This window comes from Aotus nancymaae, unplaced genomic scaffold (genome assembly GCF_030222135.1).
Source record: "Aotus nancymaae isolate 86718 unplaced genomic scaffold, 86718_ANA_hifiasm-v0.15.2.pri h1tg000124l, whole genome shotgun sequence".
Lineage (NCBI taxonomy): Eukaryota > Metazoa > Chordata > Mammalia > Primates > Aotidae > Aotus > Aotus nancymaae.
This window is the reverse complement of record NW_026988539.1, coordinates 354,168-380,923: the sequence shown is the minus strand read 5'-3', so window position 1 is coordinate 380,923 and position 26,756 is coordinate 354,168. Positions and strand designations below refer to the sequence as shown.

General features: G+C 59.4%; 3 protein-coding genes across 3 annotated transcripts; 1 reads left to right on the top strand and 2 right to left on the bottom strand.

Moving 5' to 3' along the window:
* The first annotated feature begins 2,516 nt into the window (after positions 1–2,516).
* Positions 2,517–6,363, top strand: OAZ1 (ornithine decarboxylase antizyme 1). Its single transcript, XM_012435844.3, is given in 6 exon segments — positions 2,517–2,734; positions 4,234–4,291; positions 4,293–4,379; positions 4,681–4,853; positions 5,607–5,692; positions 5,854–6,363. Coding segments are annotated over 6 exon segments (684 nt in total). The 5' UTR covers positions 2,517–2,588; the 3' UTR covers positions 5,988–6,363.
* Positions 6,364–8,293: 1,930 nt separating this feature from the next.
* Positions 8,294–15,588, bottom strand: PEAK3 (PEAK family member 3). Its single transcript, XM_064371241.1, has 4 exons — positions 15,509–15,588; positions 14,933–15,018; positions 11,675–12,204; positions 8,294–9,088 (listed from the first exon to the last, which is right to left on the bottom strand). Exons 2-4 carry the CDS (start codon positions 15,012–15,014, stop codon positions 8,294–8,296), a joined length of 1,407 nt encoding a protein of 468 aa, XP_064227311.1. The 5' UTR covers positions 15,015–15,018; positions 15,509–15,588.
* Positions 15,589–23,465: 7,877 nt separating this feature from the next.
* LINGO3 (leucine rich repeat and Ig domain containing 3) lies at positions 23,466–26,393 on the bottom strand. The gene is made up of 2 exons (XM_012435836.3): positions 26,305–26,393; positions 23,466–25,290 (listed from the first exon to the last, which is right to left on the bottom strand). Exons 1-2 carry the CDS (start codon positions 26,316–26,318, stop codon positions 23,466–23,468), a joined length of 1,839 nt encoding a protein of 612 aa, XP_012291259.2. The 5' UTR covers positions 26,319–26,393.
* Positions 26,394–26,756: the final 363 nt, after the last annotated feature.

Sequence of the window (26,756 nt, the reverse complement as noted above, 5' to 3'; positions counted from 1 at the left end):
CCCTGGTCGTGGCTGTTCTGGAAATCGCACCCCGACCTGTTCATTTCGGGCTCCCTCTTGCCTCAGTTCCCAGAGGAAGTTCTCAACTAGGGTGTGTGATTCTGCCTCCAAGGGACTTTGGGCGATGTTTGGGATATTTCTGGTTGTCATGGCTGAGGGTGCTACTGGCTTGGAGTGGGTGGAGGCCAGGGACGCTTCTCAGCACCCTGCAGTGCCCAGGACCCCCTATCCCACAGAACCATCCAAGCCCAGTGTCCACGGGGCTGAGGGAGGAGACCCTGAGTTAGTTGTTTCAGAGTCTGTTCTCTGCTCACACCAGACACCAGCATAAACTCAATGGGGCAATCGGTTTAAACCAGGAGGACCTCAGCTCCTGGGATTCTTCTCCTGTCTTACTCCCCATTCAGGGTGTGGATTTCTTTTCTTTCTTTCTTTCTTTTTTTTTTTTTTTGAGACGGAGTCTCGCTCCATAGCCCAGGCTGAAGCGCAGTGGTGAGATCTTGGCTCACCGCAACCTCCGCCTCCCCGGTTCAAGAGATTCTCCTGCCTCAGCATCCCGAGTAGCTGGGATCACAGGTGCACGCCACCACGCCCAGCTAATTTTTGTATTTTTAGTAGAGATGGGATTTTGCCATGTTGGCCAGCTGCTCTTGAGCTCCTGACTTTGTGATCCCCTCCCCACCCCCATCTCAGCCTCCCAAAGTGCTGAGATTACACTTGTGAGCCACTGCGCCCGGCCAGGGTGCACTGCAGCTTCCTGGGACTTCAACAGGGCGGAGGATCATGGGACGCAGAGTCCCTTGGAGGTCCGTGGAATCCCCTAACCCTGGGGGTCTCACCCAGGATGATTCTGCCCCCCACCAAGGGACACTGGGTGATGTCTGAGGATACTTCTGGCTGTCACGACTGGGGGTGCTCCCGGCATGGTGGGTGGAGGCCAGGGACGCTGCTCAGCATCCTGCAGTGCCCAGGATCGCCCCAAATGTTAACAGCAGGAGTTAATTTCTACCTCAACACCCGAATATCATATCGAATGTTCATAGCAGAGATGCAACAGCAGTCTTCTAGTGCAGTATGAAATCTGAAAAGAGGCCGGGCGTTGTGGCCCAAGGCGGTAATCCCAGCACTTTGGGAGGCTGAGGCAGGTGGATCATCTGAGGTCAGGAGTTCGAGACCAGCTTGGCCAATATGGTGAAACTGCGTCTCTACTAAAAATACAAAAATTAGCCAGGCATGGTCTTGGGTGCCTGTAATCCCAGCTCCTCGGGTGGCTAAGGCAGGAGAATCGCTTGAATCCAGGAGGCGGAGGTTACAGTGAGCTGGGATCACATCGTACTCCAGCCTGGGTGACAGCAAGGCACGGTCACAAACAAAACAAAATTAAAACCATGAAAGAAAACAGGATCTGCCAGGAGTAGTATTTTTGCTTCGTAAGATCGAAATGTACTTTATACATGAAATATAAAATATTTTATTAAACCTCACTGCAAAGCGGCATATTTTTGCTAAATTAGTATTTTAGTCTACACAGAAGCTGTGTGTACCCAAACGTAACTCCCAGGAGTTACATCTTTGCTTATTACGTGCAAACTGCAGTTCATACCTGAAAGTTTTTTTCTGGATTTAACCAGGAGGGGAAATATTTTCGTTGGATAAATCCACATTTTAGCTCACAGGAGAAACAGTTTACCGAACTTAACCGCAAAAGAAATCGTTTTTCTCTTGGGAGATCCACATTTTAGTTCACACACGAGATGCGTTTCTGAGTTTTAACTGCTTCTCCTTAGGGTAAGTTTTAGTTTCCACAGGAAAAAATCTGAATTTATCCTCAAGGAGTAAAATTTTTGCTTGAGTCCAAATTGTACACGAAATATTTTACTAACTTTGAATAATATCTTTAACATTGGAAGTTCTTTTTTAAAACATCGGAAGCTTTTTAAGAACAGCAAGACCAAATTAAATAATAATAATAATAATCACCGATGATTACCAGGTGTTGCTTGAAATAATTTTGTCCTATGGGGGATGGGCGCGGTGAGACCCCCCCCCCAATACCCGGGGGCCTTTGTCGCCCCAAGCCGCCAGGGGAGGGGTCCCGCTGCGGGAAGGGGCCCTAGGGAGGGTGACGTGGACCACGACGGACAAACTGGCACTCGGAAACCACCAAAAACCGGCCCCAAAGAGCCGTCCCCGCCCCAAGGCCCAGTTGTGGGGGCGGGGACGGTTTAGGGCGTGCGCAGCGCGTACCCCGAGCTACGCCAGCCCCGCCCCCGGGCGCCCGCAGAGTGACGCGCGAAGGTGGGGGCGTGCCCCAAGTCTCAACAACCAATCTCCAGAGCTGCCTTGCCCTTGGCCCCTCACTGTTCACCAATCAGACCCTGGGAGGGGCGGACGCGACTTTTTTTCCCGGCAGCCCCGCGCTCCGCCCCTTGTGCGGCTGCGTTCCGGGCGGCGCGGGGGGCGTGGCCCGGGCGCGGCGTCTATAAAGGCGGGCGGCGACGACGACGCCATTTTGCGAACGGCGAGCAGCGGCGGCGGCGCGGAGAGGCGCAGCGGAGGTTTTCCTGGTTTCGGACCCCAGCGGCCGGATGGTGAAATCCTCCCTGCAGCGGATCCTCAACAGCCACTGCTTCGCCAGAGAGAAGGAAGGGGATAAACCCAGCGCCACCGTCCACGCCAGCCTCACCATGCCGCTCCTCAGCTTACACAGCCGCGGCGGCCGCAGCAGTGAGAGGTGAGCGCCCCGCCCCCGTCCGAAGCTTCCAGAAGCGGCGGCCGCGCAGGCCCGCGGGGGGCCGGCCTCGGGTCAACAGATCGGTCCCGGGCGCGCGAGAACCGCCCCTTTGTCAAGGCCGGGATCGCACCGGGGCGGGGCGGGCCTGGATCTACCCCGGTCCTGGCAGCGCTTTCGGGGGATCGGGTTTGCGTGGCGCAGGTCCGGAGTCTTATTCGGAAAGGGTGTGCGGTCGTTACTCGGGTTTGCGGGGCGCCTGATTTGAGGGTGAGGTCGGAGGTCCGATTTGGGCTCAGGATGGGGAATCTGGGGGAGGCGTGTGCGTTTTGCGGGGTTCGCGGGATGGGACTTTATTGTGGAGAAGGGGAGAGGCTTCGGGTTGTGGGTCGGATTTGGGGGGCGAAGGGGACAATCTGGTTGGGGGCGGGGTCGGCCTTGTCGGGGGCTGGTCCGAGGCTACGCAGGGCTCGCGGGGCGGGTGAATTTGCACTTTTCAGTCGCAGCCTTGGAGCTTGCGGTGCGGGAGCCGTGAGCGCTTCGCGGCGGGTAAACTCCCGGGGGCCCCTCCGCGCCCCGATGCGGCCTCCGCACGCGGCCGACCTCGTGGGCCCCGTTTTTCGCCCCAAAGCGAGCGGGGCTGGATGGCCCGGGAAGCGGGGTGCGAGGCCGCGCACGTAGGCGGCACCCAGGGCTTCTCCGCGGGGGCCCCGCCTCCTGACACCCCGGCAGCGCCGGGGGAAGACCCCCGCCGTCTCCCGGGACCGCGCGTCTTGTTTCCTGGGGCGCAGATGCCAGCTGCGGTGATTGGGGGGCCCACGGGGTCTCGGCCGAGCCTCTCCGACGGTGTCCACCTAGGTGGGCGTCACTCAGCCCCGGCGATCGGGAAGTTTGGCCGCGGTGCTGACGGTGCCGCCGTTTGGGGGCCGTGCAAAATGGAGGCGACTTTGGGGCCTGTTTACACTGCGCAGCAAATGGCTGCTGGCGCTGCCGGCTGCGCGATTGTGAAAATCTCCCCCGGGGCGCGGGGCCGCGTCTGCAGAGATGACGCAACCGCGAGGGCCCGGAGCGGGGGGGTGGAGGTGGCGGCCGCGAGCCGGAGCGGGGCGCGTCCTCCGCTAGGTCAGGCCAGGCCCCCACTCCCCCCGCTCCGGGACAAGCTAGGGTTCCAGGTTCTGGCCCCAGTGCAGGGTGGAAAGGGGAACCCGTGGCTGGGCTGGAAAGGGGAAGCCCTGGCCGGGGCGGGGGCGAGGTGAGGGGAAGGGACCCGCGCCCAGTGAGGGTTGGGCAGGCCTGGGCGATGCTGTCCGAGGAGTCGAGGCTCCGTGACCGCTGACCCTGGTTCTCCGGGCAGGCGTTAGAGATGCCCTCGGGAAGCCTGTGGGTGTGGGGCGGGGCGGGGTCCTCCGGCCGGGGCTGACTGGGACTGAAGGCCGCCCGCGCGCCCTGGAGAGGTGTCTGCGCGGAGTCCGGCGCCGCCTTCTGACCCGCGTCTCTTGCAGTTCCAGGGTGTCTCTCCTCTGCTGTAGTAACCCGGGTCCGGGGCCTCGGTGGTGCTCCTGATGCCCCTCACCCACCCCTGAAGATCCCAGGTGGGCGAGGGAATAGTCAGAGGGATCACAATCTTTCAGCTAACTTATTCTACTCTGTGAGTATGGGGTCGGGCCTGCCGCGGTGGCGTGGGGTGCGCTGGGGCTGCTCTGGGGCCGCAGGCGCGTCGTGTGCACCTTTCTGCCCTGTACCTGCGATTTAGTTTTAATTCTGGGAACCCAGAGTTTAGTCAGAGCTGGTGTAGACTCTTGACGCTCAGGCCCTGCCTGAGCTGAATAATGGCCTGGGCCTCAGCCTCAGTGCTGCCGGGTGGGTGGCCGGGGTCTCGGAGCCCCGTAGGGCGAGTGGGGCTTCTGAATTGAGGGGTTGTGAATTGGGCTGCACCGTCCCCTGGGCAGGATGATCGGCTGAATGTAACAGAGGAACTAACGTCCAACGACAAGACGAGGATTCTCAACGTCCAGTCCAGGCTCACAGATGCCAAACACATTAACTGGCGAGCAGTGCTGAGTGGCGGCAGCCTCTACATCGAGATCCCGGGCGGTGCGCTGCCCGAGGGGAGCAAGGACAGGTGAGAGGCGAGGACAGGTCGGGCTGCCCGAGGAGGGCGAGGACAGGTGGGGAGTGCTTACCCAGGTGTGCAGGGAGCAGGTGGGGGGCGCTGCCCAAGGGGGTCACTGACAGATGAGGGAGGGCACTGCCCTCAGGCAGCATATATGGGGGCTGCCATTGCTTTGTGGGTGGGGACAGGGTCCCTTTTTATAAAGTCACTCCAGCCGGGCCACAGTGACTCACACCTGTAATCCCAGTACTTTGGGAGGCTGAAGCAGGCAGATCACGAGGTCAAGAGATCTAGACCATCCTGGCCAGCATGGTGAAACCCCATCCGTCTCTACTAAAAATGCAAAATTTATCTGGGTGTGGTGGCGCACGCCTGTAGTCCCAGTTCTGGAGGCTGAGGCAGGAGAATCGCTTGAACCCAGGAGGTGAAGGTTGCAGTGGGCCAAGATCACGCAGTGAGACTGCGTGTCAAAAAAAAAAAGTGCACTCCAAGTTCTCACTCTGGGATTCCGCCCTTCATGGGATTCCGCCCTTCAGGGGACGCCAGGCAGTGTCTGAGAACTTTCCTGACATGGGGGTTGCACGTGGGTTGGGGCAGGGGTGCTGCTCAGTACCTTGCTGTCTCAGGACAGCCCCATCTATAAGATGATCTGGACCCAGGGGGACCCCAGAGTAGAGTGGCCCTCTGGGCAGCTGTTACAGCCCAGGAGGGAGGTGGGCAGGTGGGTCGGTCTGGCTGTCAAGGTGCTCACTCGCGCTGTAGCTTCGCAGTTCTCCTGGAGTTTGCTGAGGAGCAGCTGCGAGCTGACCATGTCTTCATTTGCTTCCACAAGAACCGTGAGGACAGAGGTAGGTGACCGCATCTCCTGCAGCGGACCTGTAGGGGTGCCCGTCCCACCCCTTCATTCTCAACCCACAGGCTTGGTCTCCGTGCCCCCATACCCTCGGGCATCCCAGCAGGGGCTTCTGGGCACTGGGGGCTCTGACATCTGACAGCCTCTCCCCCGCAGCCGCCTTGCTCCGGACCTTCAGCTTTTTGGGCTTTGAGATTGTGAGACCGGGGCATCCCCTTGTCCCCAAAAGACCCGACGCTTGCTTCATGGCCTACACGTTCGAGAGAGAGTCTTCCGGCGAGGAGGAGTAGCACCCGCAGCAGGGCTGCACATCAAGCCCCTGGGGTCGCCCCTATCAGCTGGGTGGGGGGGAACCGTAGACTCGCTCATCTCGCCTGGGTTTGTCCGCATGTTGTAATTGTGCAAATAAATGCTCACTCCAAATTAGCGGTATATTTCTTGAAGTTGAATATTGTGTTTGTGATACTGAAGTATTTGCTTTAATTCTAAATAAAAATTTATATTTTACTTTTTTATTGCTGGTTTAAGATGATTCAGATTATCCTTGTACTTGGAGAAGTTTCTTATTTGGAGTCTTTTGGAAGCAGTCTTAGGTCTTTTAACTTGGAAAGATAGGTATTCATCTCCCTTCTATTCTCCAAAAGCCAATAAAGTGATTACACCCCATGCACGTGGCTCCGTGGTGTTAATGCCAGCGACTGTGAGGAGGAGTGCCTGGGCCCACAGAGGGCCCTGGCTGGAGGGGTCGCAGGGGACTTGTCACTTGGGCAGCTGGAGGACTTTTCCCACGGAGGAGACTCCCTGGGCTGGGAGGCCCGGGCTGTCAGCTCTGCGTCAGCTCTTAATGCTCACTTGGGGCCCCTTCCTGCCTCGCGTCCCCTCCCGCCCCAGCCTGGGCCTGCACATGGGGGGCGGTGTCCCCAGCCCTTTTGGGGCGCCGCGTCAGTGGCCGCCTCGGGGCTAAAGTGCCGTTCAGGGCAGGAGCATTTCCGGTGGGGGTGTGGCCTGCAGGGAGCGCTTCCGGATGCGCCGACTGCGCGGCTGCAGCGGCACCTGCCGGCCGCAGCCGGAAGCACCACCCTGAAAGTCAGGGCCCGGCGTGGCCGGGATACCGGCTGGAAAGGAGGAAAGGAGGATTGAGGAAGAGATTGGGGTAGACTCGGTGTGCGGGGGGGATAGTCAGCTGTCTGAGCGATGGTGGGGTCGGCTGGGAGGACAGACCTGGACACACACTCCCAGCTCGTTAGGGCAGCGCAAATGCAGAGAAGGGGCATTGGAGCTGAGGCCCTGCAGGCTGAATACGAGTCAAGCATAGTAGAGGGGGCTGTTTTCAGCGTAAAAAACAACTTGGGCGCCGGGCGCAGTGGCTCACGCGTGTAATCCCAGCACTCTGAGAGGCCGAGGTGGGCGGATCTTTAAAAAAACCTTGGGCAAAGTGGGCAAAGTGGGGGCGGGTAGCAGAAAGTACCTCCAAGGATGGACAATGTGGGGTTGGAGACGTTAAAAGGGAAGAGCCCTGTGTGTATTCCAGGGCACTGGGGAGCCATGGGAAGTGTTTGAGCTGGAGAGGGACTTCATAGGACTGCCGTGGGAAATGGAATGGAGGGGCAACCCTGAGGCTCCAGGGAGGCCACAGGAAGGCAGTGGAAGGTGGCAGAGGCCTGAAGGAAGACTCCTGTTCCCCACTGGCGAGTCTCCTCTGTGCCTGTTTATTCCATCATCCAGTGGTATTAAGTGAGCACCTACTGTGTGCCAGTCCTGGCCTTTGCCTCCAGGGAGCTCACAGCCTTGGGGACAGTAGCATAAGGAGAGAGGAATAAATGCTCCTTGCTGGTGCTGCCTGCTGGGAGTGGGCAGAGGACGCAGGGTAAGGAGCTAGCAGGGCGCCCGGTGGGGGAACCTTTATTCGTTTAGAGGAAGTGGAACTGGAACGGTGTGGCAGAAGAAACAGTCTCTACAAATGCTTGGGGGCGGGAAAGAAGTTAGTGGTCACGGAGGAACAGGGAGGGAGGCAGGGTGGACGCGGAGGGATTGCGGGGAGGTGGCACAGAACCACGGGGACTTTCAGGGATGGTGAGTCCAGACCCCTCTGAGATGGGCCGGGTGTCTAAGGTCCCAGGGAGCCTTCCCTTCCCCTGACACCATCCAGCAATTCCCCACCACACACCGAGAATCACTGGTCATCTTCAGCACAGGGGGGTGCTCTGGGGCCAGGGATGCCTCTGGTCCTGGTCTTGGCCTCTCATGGAGACAGTGACAGACCCTGCCGCCGGAAGAGCGCCCTGGCTGCTGGGGAAGTGATCAGCGGGGTGTCCGCTCCTGGAAGAGGTGTGGGGGCCTGGCTTCAGGGAGGTGCTCCCCACACAGGAGGCGCTGGCTATCAGCCCCCAGCCCTGGACGGGCAGCTGCACCCTGGGAAGGCCTTGAACCCCATCGCCAGCGCAGGCAGGAGGCTCTGGAGCGCAGGCACTGCGCTCTCTGCTTCGCCCTGGACTCCGCAGGAAGGGGTTGTCCCGGCCACCACGGAGACGCTGACCTCAGTCCCAGCCCTGCCTCCTGGGCAGGCCTGGGCAGGTGTGTTCGCCGAGGGTTGGGGTCAGTCCCACAGCAGCGCCAGGGCCTGGCCCATCGAGGACTCGGTGGCCTCGGCCAGGTACTCGCAGCACAGCCAGTCCTCGAGACCGGGCGCTTCCCCGCCTGCCGCCCGCTCTGCCAGGCGCAGGACCAGTAGCGCGCGGCGCACCCGCAGCCACGGCCCGAGCGCCCGGAGCCAGGGCCCCAGCGATGCTCCCCGGCCGCGCAGCTCAGGCCCGGGCCCCCAGAGCAGCGCCTGCAGCGCGCCCCGCGTGCGGGACGCCGAGGGCCGCCAGCGGGTCAACTGAGCTGCCAGGCGCTCCAGGCCCGCGGCCAAGGTCGAGGGCGCAGCGAGGCCGAGCAGCACGCGGAGGAGGCGGCCCAGCTGCGGCGCGTGGGGGCCGGGGGGGCCGGGGGGCTGCCGGCAGACGCGGCCAAAGTCAGCGAGGAGCAGGCGCGGGGGCCCTGTCGCTGCACAGCCCCGCGGGGCTGCCAGCAGCAAGTTCTCCGGCCGCAGCTCGACCAGGGCGGCGCCCCGGGCCTCCAGGAACTCCAGGGCGGCGCTCAGCTGCAGGAGCTGCAGGGCCACGGCCCACGCGAACTCCTCCGGCGGCTGCGCGGAGGCCTCCGCCAGCCACTGCGCCACCGTGCGCTCCGGCACCTCCGCTGCCAGCGCCACCGCGCCCCTCCAGGGCGCCCCGGGCAGCGTGCCTTCCGGCACCAGGCCACACAGCCCCTGCAGATTGAAGTGCGGGGACAGGGAGGCCTGCAGCTCCAGGCCCCACGGGTGGGGCACGTCCGCCCCGGGCTTGGGCACCTGCAAAGCAGAGGGGGTGTCAGGACCTGGATTACCGACCCTCCCAGCACCGCCTGCCCCAGTGCCACCTGACCTGAAGCCTCACCCCGCACCCCAAACTGCCCCCACTACGGCTGGGGAGGGGCTGCCTGCATCCCTCCAGAAGCAGAGGGTCCATGTTAATTTGGAAGTTAGTCACCTACTGTAAGGACTTTCAGGAAAATTAAGCCAGGGAGGAAGATGGTGGCAGAATGTCCCTGGGCAGTGAGTTCCAAAGAAGATTCCTGGGCTCAGCGCGGTGGCTCACGCCTGTAATTCCAACACTTTGGGAGGCCGAAGTGGGTGGATCACCTAAGGTCAGGAGTTCGAGACCAGCCTGGCCAACATAGTGAAACCCAGTCTCTAAAAAATAAAATAAAATAAAAGTAAAAGTAAAAAAATACAAAACTAGCTGGGTGTGGTGGTAGGCACATGTAATCCCAGCTATTCAGGAGGCTGAGGCATGAGAATCGCTTGAACCCAGGAGGCAGAGGTTGCGGTGAGCCGAGATCATGCCACTGCACTGAGTGAGATTCTGTGTAAAAAAAAAAAAAAAAAAAAAATTAGGCCGGGTGCAGTGGCTCACACCTGTAATCCCAGCATTTTGGGAGGCCGAGGCGGGCAGATTACCTGAGGTCGGGAGTTCGAGACCAGCCTGACCAACATGGAGAAACCCCATCTCTACTAAAAATACAAAATTAGTCTGGCGTGGTGGTGCACGCCTGTGACCCCAGCTACTCAGGAGGCTGAGGCAGGAGAATCACTTGAGCCTGGGAGGCGGAGGTGGCGGTGAGCCAAGATCATGCCACTGCACTCCAGCCTGGCCAAAAAGAGTGAAACTGCGTCTCAAAAACAAAACAAAACAAAACAAAACAAAACAAAAAAAAACCCAAACAAAATTAGATCCTGGGCCCCTGAGAGGTGTGGGAGGGGCTTTCACAACGGCTAGCAGGAAATACCCGTGGCCCCACACTTTAGAAACATGGTTTCCTGGGTTGACTGCGTTGATTCACGTGTTAGTTGCAAAATAAACAATGAAGTCTGGCCCAGCACGGTGGCTCATGCCTGTAATCCCAGCACTCTGGGAAGCCGAGGTAGGCGGATCACCTGAGGTCAGGAGTTCGAGACCAGCCTTGCCAACATGGTGAACCGCCATCTCTATAAATAAATAAATAAACAACGGGCCGGGCGCGGTGGCTCACGCCTGTAATCCCAGCACTTTGGGAGGCCGAGGCGGGTGGATCACGAGGTCAAGAGATCGAGACCATCCTGGTCAACACGGTGAAACCCCGTCTCTACTAAAAATACAAAAAATTAGCTGGGCATGGTAGCGCGTGCCTGTAATCCCAGCTTCTCAGGAGGCTGAGGCAGGAGAATTGCCTGAACCCAGGAGGCGGAGGTTGCGGTGAGCCGAGATCGCGCCATTGCACTCCAGCCTGGGTAACAAGAGCGAAACTCCGTCTCAAAAAAAAAAATAAATAAATAAAAATAAATAAATAAATAAATAAACAATGAAGTCTAATATGGTTTGGATGTGTCTCCAGCAACTCTCATGGCAACTGTAACCCCCGTGTTGGAGGTGGAGCCTGGCCTGGTGGGAGGGGACTGTCTCTTGGGGGTGGTTTATGATGCGTGGCTCAGCACCGTCTCCTCCGCACTGTGGCTGGGATAGTGAGTTCTCGTGTGGTCTGGCTGTGTCCCCGTGTGTGGCCCTCCCCCTGGTCTTCCTCCCGCTCCCACTGGGTGGCGCGTCTGCTGCCCCTTCGCCTTCCACTATGACGGGAAGCTTCCTGAGGCCTCCCCAGAAGCCGAAGCCACCAGAACCAGGAGCCAATTAAGGCGCTTTTCTCTGTAAATTACCCACTATCCAGTCTCCAGTATTCCTTTTTTTTTCCCCTGAGACAGCGTCTCACTCTGTTGCCCAGTCCGGGTTCACTGCAACCTCCGCCTCCCGGGTTCAAGCAATTCTCCTGCCTCAGCCTCCCGAGTAGCTGGGATTACAGGCACGCACCACCATGCCTGGCTATTTTTTCTATTTTTAGTAGAGCTGGGGTTTTACCATGTTGGCTGGGCTAGTCTCGAACTCCTGACCTGGTGATCCGCCCGCCTCGGCCTCCCAAAGTACTGGGATTACAGGCATGAGCCACCGCGCCTCGCCCTTTTTTTTTTTTTTTTTTTTTTTTTTTGAGAGGGAGTCTCGCTCTTTCGCCAGACTGGAGTGCAATGGTCCAATCTCGGCTCACTGCAACCTCCGCCTCCCGGGTTCAACTGATTCTCCTGCCTCAGCCTCCCGAGTAGCTGGGATTACAGGTGCCCGCCACCACGCCCGGCTAATTTTTGTATTTTTAGTAGAGCCGGGGTTTCACCATGTTGGCCAGGCTGGTCTCGAACTCCTGACCTCAAGTGACCCGCCCGCCTCGGCCTCCCAAAGTGCTGGGATCACAGGCGTGAGCCACCGCGCCCGGCTTCCACGTGCAGTGGAACTAACACAAGGCTGGGCGTAACAAGCCCTGGGTTATGCTAAGATGGGAAGGGGACGCCTCAGAGAAGGTGGGGCGAGGGGCTCACCTTGGCCGCCAGGATGTGCCAGGCCTCCTCGTGCACGCGCACCACGCGGTAGTACAGGGCGTCCCCGCTCTCCGCGCAGGGCGAGCTGTCCAGGAGGCGGAAGCCGTGGCCGGGGCGGCAGGGCCCGGGGTGGCCTCCCATGAGCCGGGCGCGGAGCCGGGCGTAGATGGCGCGGAGGCCCTCCAGCTGCTGGGCAGCCATTGCAGCGAGCACGGCCTCCGGGCTGTGCAGATCGCGGAGGGAGAGGCGCAGCGGGGCGTCCGCTAGACCGAAGGTCAGCTCTGCAGGGAGACCGGCTGGTCCCGCCTCGGCCTGGCTCTCGTCCACACTGTGGGACCCCAGAAGGGGCCTCCGGGGCGGCTTTACCTGGATGGAGCTGGGGTGGAGGCCCCTGCGCGTGGGCAGTGACTGCGTCCGGGTTAGGATCTTCTGGGGCAGGGGTGGGGGCAGGGGCTGTGGGTCGGTGGAGGGGGACCCAGGGGTCCGGAGGCGGCAGGCCTTGGAGGGCAGCAGGTGCGCACGGACCTCACCTGCAGGGGGAGACAGTGGGGAGGGTTGAGGACAGGCTGAGTGGGGATGGGACATGTGACTCCACCTCTGAGCCTCGGTTTCCCCATCTCTAACATGGAAGTAATAAGGCTGGGCGCCGGTGGCTCACGCTTGTAACCCCAGCACTTAGGAAGGTGGAGGCCGAGGCAGGAGGATCAGTCTCGCTTGGGGTTTGAGACCAGTCTGGGCAACACAGCGAGACCCTGTCTCTGAAAAAAATTTTTTTTTAAATTTGCTACAAAAAAAAAAAACCAAAAACCAAAAACCAAAAAACAAACAAAAATATTTTGCTACAATTCAAGATGAGATTAAAAAAATATTTTGTTAAAGACAAATAAATAAATAAATAATAGAGAAAATTTGCTGGGGCCGGGTGTGGTGGCTCACGCCTGTAATCCCAGCACTTTGGGAGGCCGAGGCAGGTGGATCACCTGAGGTCAGGAGATTGAAACCACCCTGGCCAACATGGTGAAACCCTGTCTCTATTTAAAAAAAAAAAAAAAAAAAGAAAATGTGCTGGGCACACTGGTGTGTGTCTGCTGCCCCAGATACTCAGGAGGCTGAGGTGGGAGGATTGCTTGAGCCCAGGAAGCAGAGGCTGCAATGAGGTAGGATGGAGCCTCTGCACTCCAGCCTGGGTGACAGAGTGAGACCCTGTCTCAAAAAAAAAAAAAAAAAAAAAAAGACAATAATAACTGCTCTGTGCCCTGTAGGAGAGGATCCCAGCCCCAGGTCACAGAAGGGGAAACTGAGGCTCATAGGAGGACGGATCAGTTTCAGAGAGTGGTGCCACCCAGCCCTCAGTGACTCCTATTGACCTCCGTGGCTTTGGGCAGGCATCTCTCTCGCTTTTTTCTTCTCTTTTTCTTTTTCTTTTTTTTTGAGACGGAGTCTCGTTCTGTTGCCCAGGCTGGAGTGCAGTGGTGCAATCTTGGCTCACTGCAACCTCCGCCTTCCAGGGTCAAGCGATTCTCCCACCTCAGCCTCCTGAGTAGCTGGGACCACAGGCGCCCGCCACTATGCCCGGCCGATTTTTGTACTTTTGGTAGAGACGAGGTCTCACCGTGTTAGCCAGGCTGGTTTTGAACTCCTGACCTCAGGTGATCCACCTGCCTCGGGCTCCCAAAGTGCTTATACAGGCTTGAGCTATGGCGCCCGGCCTTATTTTTTTTTTGAGACCAAGTTGCTCTGTCGCCCAGGCTGGAGTGCAGTGGCGCGATCTTGGCTCACTGCAACCTTGGCCTCCAGGGTTCAAGCGATTCTCCTGCCTCAGCCTCCTGAATAGCTGGGATTACAGGTGTGCACCACCACACCCGGCTAATTTTTGTATTTTTAGCAGAGATAGGTTTTGCCATGTTGGCCAGGCTGGTCTCGAACTCCTGGTCTCAAGTGATCCTCCATCCTTGGCCTCCTAAAGTGCTAGGATACAGGGTGGGATTGCAGGCATGAGTTATCATGCTCAGCCTCTCTCTCTCTCTCTCTCTCTCTCTCTCTCTCTCTCTCTCTCTCTCTCTCTCTCTCTCTGAGACGGAGTCTCACTCTGTCGCCAGGCTGGAGTGCAATGGCACAGTCTTGGCTAGCTGCAACCTTTGCCTTCTGGGTTCAGGCAATTCTCCTGCCTCAGCCTCCTGAGTAGCTGGGATTACAGGTGCCCCACCACACCTGGCTAATTTTTGTATTTTTAGTAGAGATGGGGTTTCACCATGTTGGCCAGGATGGTCTCCATCTCTCGACCTTGTGATCTGCCCGCCTCAGCCTCCCAAAGTGCTGGGATTACAGGCGTGAATCACTGCATCCGGCCGCCTCACTCTCTTTTTAATGGTATTTGTTTTTTTCTATTTCATGGCTCACTGCAGTCTTGACCTCCCAGGCTTGAGGGATCCTCCCACTTCAGCCTCCTGAGTAGCTGGGACTGCAGGCGCTTGACACCATGACCATCTAATTTTTTTTTTTTTGGTATTTTTTCTAGAGATAGGGTCTCACTATGTTGCCCAGGCTGGTCTCGAACTCCTGGCCTCAAGTGATCCTCCCTCCTTGGCTTCCCAAAGTGTGGGATACAGGGTGTGATTACAGGCATGAGTACCGTGCCCAGCCTCTCTCTCTCTCTCTCTTTCTTTGAGATGGAGTCTCGCTCTGTTGCCAGGCTGGAGTGCAATGGCACAATCTTGGCTCACTGCAACCTCTGCTTCCTGGGTTCAAGTAATTCTCCTGCCTCAGCCTCCCGAGTAGCTGGGATTACAGGCGCGTGCCACCATGTGCATCTAATTTTTTTTTTTTTTGTATTTTTTTTTTTTAAAGATGGTGTTTTGCCATATTGGTCAGGCTGGTCTTGAACTCCCAACCTCAGGTGATCCGCCCACCTTGGCCTCCAAAGTGCTTGGATTACAGGCGTGAGCCACCACGCCCGGCCTTTTTTTGTATTTTTTATAGAGATGGGGTCTCACTATGTTGCCCAGGCTGGTCTTGAACTCCTGGGCTCAAGCCATCCACCTGCCTTGGCCTCCCAAAGTGCTGGCATTACAGGCGTGAGCCACCGAGCCCCGCCCACCAACCCACAGGTTCTTTTTCAGCCCTCGCCCCCTCCGGGCCTTCCTCTGAGGTCTCTCATTTTACCAGCTGCTGCTGTTCCCAGAGACCGTGGTGCCTGGCACACCGCCCCTGCCGCTCCCTGCCCTCCCCCCAGCCCAGGGCTCCCGGGGGGCTGCTCACCGAGGTTGCTGTACGTGGGCTGCGTCGACCCCGTGGGATCGTCAGGCTCGGGGGGCTCTGTGGGTGGCTCCGGGCTGCTCATGCTGCTGCGGGAAGGTCAGACGGGGGCGTGTGTGGGGTGACGTGCAGAGTGATGTGGGGAGGGGTGCGTGAGTTCGGGGGGATGGGAGACCCCGAGGCTCCCCGCTCCAGGGCCCTTGGGGAAACAGGGGCACCCACGCTCCACTCCCTTGTCCGGTCGTGACCCTGCTGTGTCATCCTGAGTGGGTTTCTTGACCTCTCTGGGCCCACTGCCTCAAATCAGGAGGCAGTGAATCTTCCAGGGTGGTGGGAAGGTTGCCCCCGCTCCGGCACGTTTGGGATGGGGACAGATGTTCAGCCCGAGGACAGGCCTTTGGGGGTCAGGTGCGGGGCAGACAGTGTCCAGGGACCCAGGCATCCATGCTCAGGCCTCATCCCCGAGAGCTCAGCTGTGTGGTGGCTGCCGGCAGCCAGGCCCCAGCCCACCCCTGCCCAGACCCCCAACCTCGACAAGTGGCTGCCTCTGTCCAGCTCCCCGCTCCAGGAGCCCCCTACCTTCAAGACTGGTGTGACCTCCAGGGAGGAGGGGTCCTCGGGGACAAAATCCCAATGGCCACAGCCCCCCGCCTCGCAGGAGGGGTCTGACCTAGCACCAGCAGCCGACAGGAAAAGGTCCGGCCAACTGTCAGACCGCAGCCCGGGGAGGGGTGGGGGGCCTTTCGGCAACACTTCCCCACCCTCTGGGGCCGCCCCTCCCCCGCCTGCCCGCAGAGGAACAGCATCCCGGGCGGAGGGAACAGCCTGGATGAAGACCAGGAGGTGGCATCTGAAAGTCAGTCACGCCAGGGCTGACAGCCGGGTGGGCGCAGGTGGAAGGCAGGCCGAAGCCTCAGAGGCCAGGCCGGGGTGGGAGGCAGTGGGGAGCCCTGTGAGATGGGGGCAGAGCTTGCCCACCTTAGGGGAGGGCACAGAACACGGTGACAGCTGTCCCCGGAGAAGTGCAAGAGGGCTCTGTGGCTTCCCTTCCGGCAGCAGCATCTCAGAAGCCCCAGCAGCCCCCCCGCCCCATCCCAGGGCCCCGAATGTGGAGTGTGGGTGAGGACCCTCTCCGCTCCGCTGCGCCCCGCCGGGTGACTGTGGGCAGACCTCCACCCTCTCCCTGCTCCGGCAAAGAAAGAAAAGCGTCTCCCACATCCGTCCTGGTAACAGCCGCCGCGGGTGGATTTTTCTTTGAAAAAATTTAATCGTCTCCCTTTCCGCCTTCCCCCTTCCTCACTGCCTCGAGGCATTTATTTAGAAAAAGACATTTTAGATATAATCACCATAAATGGGAAAATCAAGAATGGAAAAAACCAATAGCAAAAGCAGCCGAGGGGAGAAATTCCAGCCGAAGTACCTGCCTGTCAAAACTGTCTTTTTTTTTTTTTTTTTTTTGGAGACAGGGTGTTACACTGTTGCCCAGGCTGGAGCAATCACAGTTCACTGCAGCCTGGAGCGAACCTGGGGCAATACTCTTGCCTCGGCCTCCCAAAGTGCTAGGATCACAGGTGTGAGCCACCCCACCCCGCCCCAAGGATGGTCTTGCTGCATGGACTGAGTGCATTTCTTTTCTTTTTTTCAAATATTTACTTTTTCTTTTTTAAAGAGACGGGGTTTTACCATGTTGGCCAGGCTGGTCTCGAACTCCTGACCACAAGCAATCCACCCGCCTCGGCCTTCCAAAGTGCTGGGATTACAGGCGTGAGCCACCGCGCCCGGCCGACTGAGTGCATTTCACGTGGGGTTCTCCCGTCCCGTTTCCCTTAGGGGAAATTGGGCCCAGAGAGAGTAGGGGGTCCGGCCAGGCGCAGTGGCTCACGCCTGTAATCCCAGCACCTTGGGAGGCCAAGGCAGGCAGATCACCTGAGGTCAGGAGTTTGAGACCAGCATGGCCAACATGGTGAAACCCCGTCTCTACTAAAAATATGAAATATATATAGTATATGGTAGGCTAAGGCAGGAGAATTGCCTGGACCCAGGAGGCAGAGGCTATAGTGAGCTGAGATCACACGATTGTGCTCCAGCCTGGGTAACAGAATGAGACTCTGTCTCCAAAAAAAAAAAAACAAAAACCTGTTGGTAGTGTGGTGTGGCCCCTGGCTGGGGCCCGTCCAGACCCTGCAGTGTCCCACCCTTTCATTAGAGAAGCACTTACTGAGCCACGGGAGCTGGGGCCACATTCTCTCTGGGTCCCCGGCATCCCCCGGCACGGGGCAGGGATGCCACATGCGATCGATTTCCCATGACATTGGCCTTTTTGAGAAAAATGCCTGTTTTGTGCTGTGGCGCGATCTCGGCTCACTGCAAGCTCCGCCTTCTGGGTTCAAGCGGTTCTCCTGCCTCAGCCTCCAGAGTAGCTGGGATTACAGGCACCCACCTCCATGCCAGGCTAATTTTTTTTTTTTTTTGTACTTTTAGTAGAGATGGAGTTTCACCATGTTCGCTAGGCTGGTCTCGAACTCCTGACTTCAAGTGATTCCCCCCTCCTTGGCCTCCCAAAGTGCTGGGTTACAGGCAGGAGTCACCATGCCCGGCCCTCTGTTTATTAGTAAGCAGAGTAACAGCCCCCAAAGGCTCCTGTGTCCTGATCCCTGGAATCTGTGACGAGGTGATGTCCAGGGGGATCAAGGTTGCGGATGGAATTGGGGTTTTCCTCAGCTGCCCTTGAGATAGGGAGGTCCCCATTTTTGGGGGGCCCAGTGTCCACACAGGGGTCCTTGTGGGAGGAAGGCAGGAGGTTCAGGGTTAGAGGAGCTATGACAACCGAAGCAGAGGTCAGAGTGATGAGGCCACAAGCCCAGGGATGTGGGCAGCTCTGGAGCCAGAAAAGGCAGATGGTGGATTCTCCCCTGGAGCCGCTCAGGAACCAGCTCTGCTGACTGATTTTAGACTCTGGGGCTCCAGAACTGTCAGATCATCATCTTAAGTTGTTTTAAACCCCTAGGCTTTTGGCCATTTGTAACTGCAGTTGTAGGAAACGTGTGTGTGTGTGTGTGTGTGTGTGTGTGCGCGCGCGTGTGTTTGAGACGGAGTCTTGCTCTGTCCCCAGGCTGGAGTGCAGCGGCACGATCTCGGTTCACTACAACCTCCACCTCCCGGGTTCAAGTGATTCTCCTGCCTCAGCCTCCCAAGTAGCTGGGACCACGGGCTCCCGCCACTACGCCTGGCTGACTTTTTTATTTTTTTATTTTTACTTTTGAGAATGAGTCTCGCTCTGTTGCCCAGGCTGGAGCGCAATCGTGCAGTCTCTGCTCACCGCAACCTCTGCCTCCTGGGTTCACTGCCTCAGCCTCCTGAGTAGCTGGGATTACAGGCATGCGCCACCACACCCAGCTATTTTTTATATTTTTAGTAGAGACGGGGTTTCCCGTATTGGCCAAGATGGTCTTTATCTCCTGACCTCGTGATCCCCCGGCCTTGGCCTCCCATAGAGCTGGGATTATAGGCGTGAGCCACCGTGCCCGGCTACTTATGCGGTTTTTATCCTGCGTAACACAGGACTATCGCAGGATTATCATTATTTGACGTAGTTTCACTCTTGTCACCCAAGCTGGAGTGTAGTGGTGTGATCTCAGCTCACTGCAATCTCTGCATCCTGGGTTCAAGCGATTCTTCTGCCTCAGCCTCCCGAGTAGCTGGGATTACAGTTAGCCACCACCACTCCCAGCAAATTTTTGAATTTTTAGTAGAGATGGGGTTTCGCCATGTTGGGAAGCCTGGTCTCGAACTCCTGACCTTAGGTGATCCACCCACCTCAGCCTCCCAAAGTGCTGGGATTAGAGACGTGAGTCACCACGCCCGGCCTATTGCAGGACTATTATCTTCCAAATTACAGACAAAAAAAAAAAAAAACGGGGCCCAGAGAGGAGCAGTGACTTGCCCCAGGCCACACAGCAATGGAAGCCGGAGGCCTGGCCCCAGCTTCCCCCGGCCCCACAAGCAAAAGCTTGCATGTGGGAATCGTGCCTCTGTCTTGGAGTAACTGGAGGGAAGTGAATTTGCAGGGCTCGGGGAATCGCCTGGAGAAGGTGCTGGCTTGTCGGGGGACGTGAGAGAGAGAGACACCCCAATCGTGTGTCCATGTCCAGTAGCTGGGATGAGAGACCCATGAGCGTGCTGGTGTGGGCTGGGGCACCCCGCCTGCCGTCCTAGCTCCGTCTGGGAGGGGAAATCAAGGCAGCCTCGGTCGGAAGCCACCCAGACGTGGGGCGTGAGGATGGCTTGGTCCAGTCCTGTGTTTAGGGGTCCCTGCTTGGGTTTCCAGTCGCCAAGGAGACAGGTGTGACTTTAGCTGCGTCTTGGCTCTCTGAAAGGGGAGGGCCTCTCAGCTGGGGTCTCCCCTGTCCCCCACCCCGTGCACCCACGGATGAGACAGGATTCATTGAAACCGTGGAGATCGCAGCTGGTTCACGTCGGGCGTGCAGAGCTTTGCACAGGGAGCGGGTGACTCTCCTGGATGGAGACTGCAGCCCACAGGGCAGGGGTTTCGCCTGCCTTTGCTGCCGGGAAATCAGTCTCTATGGGAGCGTCCCACAGCCTAGAGCCCCCGCCCTCCAGCCGCCTGGAAACCAGGCACGGAGGGAGGGCAGCCTCACAGTCCCTGATGGGCCTCTGTTCTGCCCCTGAAGGGCAGGGAAATAAAGGATCCTTAGTCCCAGGTTCAAATGGGGAAACCGAGGCCAGAGAGCAACACTGGGGCATGGCAAGTGAGAGGCTGCCCTTGGTCGGAGCTTCTCCGTGCCTCAATTTCCCCACCTGCCCCCTCTTTGTGCCTCTGTTTTCCCATCTGTTGCATCTCCGTGCCTTGGTTTCCCCACTTGCCTCCGTTCTGTGCCTCAGTTTCCCCATCTGTCGCCACTCTGTGCCTCAGTTTCCCCATCTGTTGCCTCTCCGTTCCTCGATTTCCCCACCAGTCGCCTCTTCGTGCCTCGGTTTCCTCACCAGTCACCTCTTTGTGCCTCAATTTCCCCACCTGCCTCCTCTCCATGCCTCAGTTTCCCCACTTGTCACCACTCTGTGCCTCAGTTTCCCCATCTGTTGCCTCTCCGTTCCTCGATTTCCCCACCAGTCGCCTCTTCGTGCCTCAATTTCCCCACCTGCCGCCTCTCCGTGCCTCAGTTTCCCCACCTGTCACCACTCTGTGCCTCAGTTTCCCCATCATGGAGGATTGGCACGGGGCTAAAGCACTTTATTAGGCTCTCTTCCAAACCAGACTCCCTGCCTTTCCTTGGAGCCCTCAGAGACAGGCAGGGAGGACACGGGACCCCCCTCAGCAGCAGCAAGACCCCCGACCGGCTGGACGGAGGAAGTTGCCAATTCCAGGAGGCACAGCAGGGACCGATGTCTTCTGTCTTCCCCGGCCTGAGTGTGGGGCAGGAGTTTCCCAAAAGCCCAGCTTTGTCTGCTCTTCTCAGCCCCCGCCTGTCCCTAGCTGGGGCCTCAGAGCAGCTTCCCTCCATCCTCTGCCCCTCGCTCAACCCATCTGTAAAATGGGTTCGTAACAGGACCCAGCTCACGGGGCTCACCTCAGCGTGAAAGCAGTGAACGCACACTGTGCCTGGAACAGTGCCAGGAACAGCATGGGCGCTGCGGAAATGTGGCCTGTCACATTGTCACTGTGTGGAATTCTCTCGGGGATGGCTTTAGGGCTGGAGCTTCAGCAGCACCCCCTGGGGACCCCGGCAGCCCCTCAGCCCTCAGCCCTGCCTCCTGCCCCCTGGTGTTCCCATGAGTGTAAGAACAAAATCTGAGGTTATTAAATCGGTTCCATTTTTATTGGACTTGGACCAAATACAGCAGGATGAGGGGTTGGGGGCTGAGGGGTCTTGGTTCATGTGGGGATGGGGTGGGGGCTCAGGGGGCTGAGAAATCCTAATATATGGACGCTCTGTGAACCCTAACATGGCCGAGAATGCGCCCCTTCCTGTCTTTGACAGGCTAAAGGCACTTGGATGTCAATTTTGGGGGGCCCTTGGGATTGTCATGGTAACCAGTCAGGCAGGTGCTAAGAAAAAAAATGTCGGGGTCAGGTGCATCACGCCTGTAATCCCAGCACTCTGGGAGGCCGAGGTGGGCAGATCATGAGGTCAAGAGATCGAGACCAGCCTGGCCAACATGGTGAAACCCCGTCTCTACTAAAAATACAAAACCAGCCAGTGTGGTGGTGGGCACCTGTAATCCCAGCTACTCGGGAGGCTGAGGCAGGAGAATCAGTTGAACTTGGGAGGCGGAGGTTGCAGTGAGCCAAGATCGTGCCACTGGCAACAGAACAAGACTCTGTCTCAAAAAAAAAAAAAAAAATTTGTTTTTGCCCAATTCAGGGGTGGCGGTTGGGGTTACAGAAACTTCACCCCTCACTCACATCGAGCCTCGCTGGGGCCTCTGCGCATCGTGGGGCAGGCCTGGGCCCTTCCGGCCACGGCTCAGGGAGATCGCGCTGGTGTCTCCTTCCAGTTCCGTCTGAAACCTTTGCTCAAAGCTTCCAGGGCTGAGCCGTCTTTCTCTCTGTTTCTCTCTGGCTGATCTCAGAGCAGGCTGGAGGGATCCAGGGTTCAAGTCTAGCCATCTAGCCCGTTGGCAGGCCTGGCCTCTGAACACAGGGTCACGGGTTTGACCCTCAGACCCATCTTACAGATGACACTGACGGTCTGCGTGGTCCTCAGTCGCTAGCTGAGATGACGCGGCTGGGCAGGAGCAGAGCTGCCTTTGAGCCCTTCCTGCAAAGTCCTGGAGGGTCTGTCCTAACCTCTCGGTCGGCGACCAAGCCCTTTCTGGCTGAGGTTTTGGCCCAATAATGGTTCCTGTACGTGCCCCCAGCAGTGTCGTAACTGCCCTCTGGTGGGTGTGGAAGGGAGGGGCAAGAAGTAGCTGTGGGGAGGCCGGTCACAGATGGACCCTATGGTCCCTGTCTGGTGTCTGAATCCTTCTGCAAAACCTCAGCTCCTGCTTGGTTACCCCCCCATGACAGGGAGCTCACTACCTGTACAGTGACAGAGCAGTGGACTGGGGGAAGCTCTTCCCTGACCTGAGTTGCAGTCGGTCTGTGACTCCTGCCTTGGTCCTAGATCTGCCCTGCCCTTGCAGGTGCAGAGACCAAGGTTCCTCCGTCACCCTCTCCCGAGAACCGGGGTCCAGGCCTCGCTGCACGGTGAGGCCCTTGCTGCAGCCTTGTTCTTCTCACTGCGTCTGCAATGCACATAGCAGGGGCCCCCGAAAATCCCCTGTGCTCCCTGGTCTCGTTCCCCACCTGAGTCCTGGGTCAGCAGGGCCGGGCATGATGGCGCCACGCTCAGGGCCTGTCTGAGGCCGGCTCAGGGGTCAGTGTGTACCTAGGGGCGAAGGTCCCTCCAGTAGACGCATTTAGAGGGACACCCAGCACCCCAGAAGCCATGCTCCTGGGCCGGGGCCAGGGTGGCCCCCTCTTGCCTGCTGTTATGGGAAGCAAGCGGTGGCGAAGGGAGGTGGAGGGACACGGTGACAGCTCCTCCCTGTGGACACCCCTGCTGGGCTGTGGGGAGGACAGAGGGCGGGGTGTGGGGACCCCTGACTGGAACCACCTCCTGTGCTGGGTCCTCAGCAAGACCTGAGCCCGTGCCCGGAGGTCGGCTGGTAGATGCTCAGCTGAGCCGGCCCTGAGGTGAGCCGTGTGTCCCAGGTGTGAGCTGTGTCCCAGGTGTGGGCCGTGTGTCCCAGGTGTGAGCTATGTCCCAGGTGTGGGCTGTGTCCCAGGTGTGGGCTGTGGCCCTGGGGTGGGCCGTGTGTCCCAGGTGTGAGCTGTGTCCCAGGTGTGAGCTGTGTTCTCATGAAATACCTGCTTGCTCCTGTGGTCAGCTCTGGTGCCCAGGGCCTGGTTTTGCCAGCTGGGTGTGAGGTGTGTTTCACCTGTATGACTGTGTTCTGGGTGTGTCTCTGGGTGTGAGGTGTGTTTCACCTGTGTGACTGTGTTCCGGATGTCAGTGTGTCTCTGCGTGTGAGGTGCAGGACGCCCAGGTGTGAACAACGCAGACTTTCTGTGCACCCTCCCCTGGGGGCTGGGTGTCTACCATCTCCCCCGTGTGAGCTTCGTGCCAAGGGCTGGGGGAGCAGAAACCCAGGGCCTGGAGGCAGCAGCCCTCTGTCTCCTGATTATGGACTGCGGGCCTGAGAACCCTGGGGTCTCTGAGACCCCCCAGCCGTCCCGGGTTGGCAGACGGCAGCCCATCCCCCCGTCCTTGCAGTCCGCACCCCCTCCCCCAGCTGAGCCACCATAGCAGGGACAGGAAGACGGGTTGAAACCTTTAGAAAACGCTTGAGAAACTGCAAAAAGACGCATGCTGATGAAAAACAGTCCTGCGGTTGGGCGTCTACAAAAAAGGGGAAATTCTGCGGGGGGAGCCGCCCCGCCCCCTCCGGAAGATGCATAGGTGGCCCCGCCCGGCCGGCCCGGAGGGTGGCGGGGTGGGTGGGGAGGGGGAGGGCCCGGCCCCGGGGACTCTCAGATCATCTTCATGTTGAACTTGCGCGCGCCCCCCTGGCCCGCCGCGGCCGCCGGCCCGTCCACCTTGCGGAACGAGTACTCCACGGAGAAGTTGTTCTTGTGCTGCCCGCGGCCGCGGCTCCACACGAACAGCAGCACGAAGCAGAAGAGGACCACGCCCAGGAACGTGATGCAGCCCATGGCGGTGGACACCAGGATGGTGGTGAGGTCCAGCGGCGCGCGCAGGGCCGCCAGCGTCTCGTTGCGCGCCTCGCCCGGGGTCCGGTTGGCGGCCGGCTCGGGCCGCACGCTCAGCGTGGCGAAGTAGGTGTCGTTGCCGCCCGCGTTGCTGGCCACGCAGGTGTAGGTGCCGCTGTCCTGCGGCCGCGCGTCCCGGATCTCCAGGGTGCCCCCGGGGAGCACGCGCGCCCGGCCCGCGCCGGCGGCCGTCACCGCCCGGTGCTGCGGCGTCACCCAGGCCACGCTGGGCGCGGGCTCGCCCTCGGCGCGGCACAGGAAGCGCACGTCCTCGCCCGCGGCCGCCGTGACGCGCTGCAGCCGCCGCTCGCGGATCTTGGGCTTGCGGCACACGAAGTACTCGAACAGCACCGAGTCGGGCAGCTTGCGCAGCGCGTCGCCGCGGACCTCGGCGGGGGTGGCGCAGGCCGGCAGCCGCCCGTCGAAGTTGAGCGTCTTTCGCCGCTGCACGATCCACAGCAGGCGGCAGTCGCAGGCCAGCGGGTTCCCGTCCACGCGCAGCGTCTCCAGCGTGTTCACCGAGTGGAAGGTGCTCTCCTCCAGCGTGGACAGCAGGTTGTCGGACAGGTTGAGCAGGCGGATCTGGCGCAGGCCCAGGAAGGCCTGCGGCTCCACCACGGCTAGCAGGGCCCCGGCCAGGTGCAGCTCGCGCAGGCGGACCAGGTCCCGGAACGAGCCGCGCGGCACGGTGCTGATGGGGTTGTGCGAGAGGTTGAGGCACGTCAGGTGCGCCTGGTGGCGCAGCGCGGCGGCCGGCACGGCGCTGATGTTGGTGTGGGTGACGGACAGCGAGCTCAGGTTCAGGCCCCGCAGGCTGCCCGCCGCCACCTCCTCCAGCAGCGGCCAGTTGTCGATCTCCAGGTGCAGCAGCCCGGGCAGCCTGCGGAAGTTCTGGTCCTCCAGGGCGGCGATGGCCAGGTGGCGCAGCCGCAGGGCGCCCAGACCGCGCAGGTGACCCAGCGACTCCCCGGACAGCGCCGTGAGGTTGCAGCGCTCCAGGGTGAGCTCCTCCAGCGCCAGCAGCCCCGCGAAGGCCCGGCGCGAGATGAACACCAGGTCGTTGTCGCCCACCTCCAGGCGCCGCAGGCTGCGCAGGTCCTGGAACGCGTAGTCCAGCAGGATCACCAGCTTGTTCTCGCTCAGGTCCAGCAGCGTGAGGTTGTCCAGGCGCGTGAAGACCCCGGGCGGGATGAGCTTCAGCTGGTTGCCCCGGAGACGCAGGACGCGCAGGCGCGGCAGGTTGGCGAAGGCGCCGGGCTCCACGTGCGCGATGGCGTTCTCGCTCAGGTCCAGCTCCTCCAGCGCGGGCAGCGCGGCCAGGTCGCCCGGGTTCAGGCAGCGGATGCGGTTGCGGCTGAGCTCCAGCAGGCGCGTCTCGGCCGGGATGCCTTCCGGCACGGCGGTCAGGCGGCGGCGCGCGCAGGCCACGGCGCGGGTCTGCGCGGTGCACTCGCAGCGGGCCGGGCAGCCTCCGGCCGGGGGCGGCGCCGCGGGCAGCAGCAGCAGGGGCAGGCTCAGGACGCACAGCCAGCAGGTCATGGTGCGGAGCGTGGGCCTAGGGCCGCGCCACCATCCTCCTGCGCACCTGCGGGCGGGGAGCGCGCAGCGTTAGCACCGCCCCCCCACTCCCGGGGCGCCTCCGCACCCAGCCCTCACCCCTAATCCGCCCCCAGCACAGCGGCTCACGCCTGTAAGCCCAGGATTTTGGGAAGGTGAGGTGGGAGAATTGCTTGAGTTTGAGAGTTCGAGACCGGCCTGCACGAACATAGCGAGACTCCCATCTCTACCAAAAAATAAAAGATTTAGACGCAAGTAGTGGTGTAGACCTGTGGTCCCAGCTGCTCAGGAGGCTGAGGCAGGAGGATCGCTTGGGCTGCCCAGGAGGTTGAGGCTGCGGTGAGCTACACTTGTGCCACTGCAAGCCAGCCTAGGCGACACAGTGACACTCCTGTCTCTAGGAAAAAATTTAAAAAATTAGCTGGTTTGCAAGTAATTGTGAAATATTTAAAAATTTACCCAGGCACGGTGGCCTGTACCTGTGGTCCCAGCTACTTGGGAGGCTGAGCCGGGAGGACTGCTTGAGGCCAGCGGGTAGAGGCCACAGTGAGCTGTAATCACAGCATTGCACTCCAGCCTGGGAGATGGTGCAAGACCCTGTCTCAAAAAAAAAAAAAAAAAAAAGTAGTATTGATCAAATTCCAGTCCTCGTGATGCTACAATTCCACTCCTGTTTTTGTTTTTGTTTTTGTTTGTTTTTTTGAGATGGAGTCTCACTCTGTCGCCCAGGCTGGAGTGCAGTGGTGCGATCTCGGCTCACTGAAACCTCCACCTCCCAGGTTCAAGAGATTCTCCTGCCTCAGCCTCCGGAGTAGCTGGGGTTACAGGCACGTGCCACCACGCCGGGCTAATTTTCGTATTTTTACTAGACACACGGTTTCACCATGTTGGCCAGGCTGGTCTCGAACTCCTGACCTCAGGTGATCCGCCCGCCTCGGCCTCCCAAAGCGCTGGGGTGACAGGTGTGAGCCGCCGCGCTGCACCTGGCCTGCTCCTTGTTATCTTTACACAAGAGAACGGCACACACCGTGGGCAGAATTACCTGCACAGGCGCATTCACAGCCGTATCTGTTACAGCCAAACAGCAGGAAAGGCTGGGAGGCGCGCCAGGGGGTGGGGAGTCAGCACAACACAGCCATCCACACACCGACACGGCTCAGCACGGAAAGAAGCAAGGTTCTGGCCAGGCGCGGTGGCTCACGCCTATAATCTCAGCACTTTGGGAGGCCGAGGCAGGTGGATCACGAGGTCAAGAGATCGAGACCATCCTGGTCAACATGGTGAAACCCCGTCTCTACTAAAAATACAAAAAATTAGCTGGGCATGGTGGCGCGTGCCTGTAATCCCAGCTACTCAGGAGGCTGAGGCAGGAGAATTGACTGAACCCAGGAGGCAGAGGTTACGGTGAGCCGAGATCGCGCCATTGCACTCCAGCCTGGGTAACAAGAGCGAAACTCCGTCTCAAAAAAAAAAAAAAAAAACAGAAAAAGAAAG

Excerpts from the sequence above, each read along its gene's own strand:
- PEAK3 (XM_064371241.1), bottom strand. The coding sequence starts at position 15,014 with ATGAGCAGCCCGGAGCCACCCACAGAGCCCCCCGAGCCTGACGATCCC. Across the intron at positions 12,205-14,932 it reads GCCCACGTACAGCAACCTCG|GTGAGGTCCGTGCGCACCTG; the intron begins GTGAGCAGCCCC and ends CTCCCCCTGCAG. Across the intron at positions 9,089-11,674 it reads GGCACATCCTGGCGGCCAAG|GTGCCCAAGCCCGGGGCGGA; the intron begins GTGAGCCCCTCG and ends TCTGCTTTGCAG.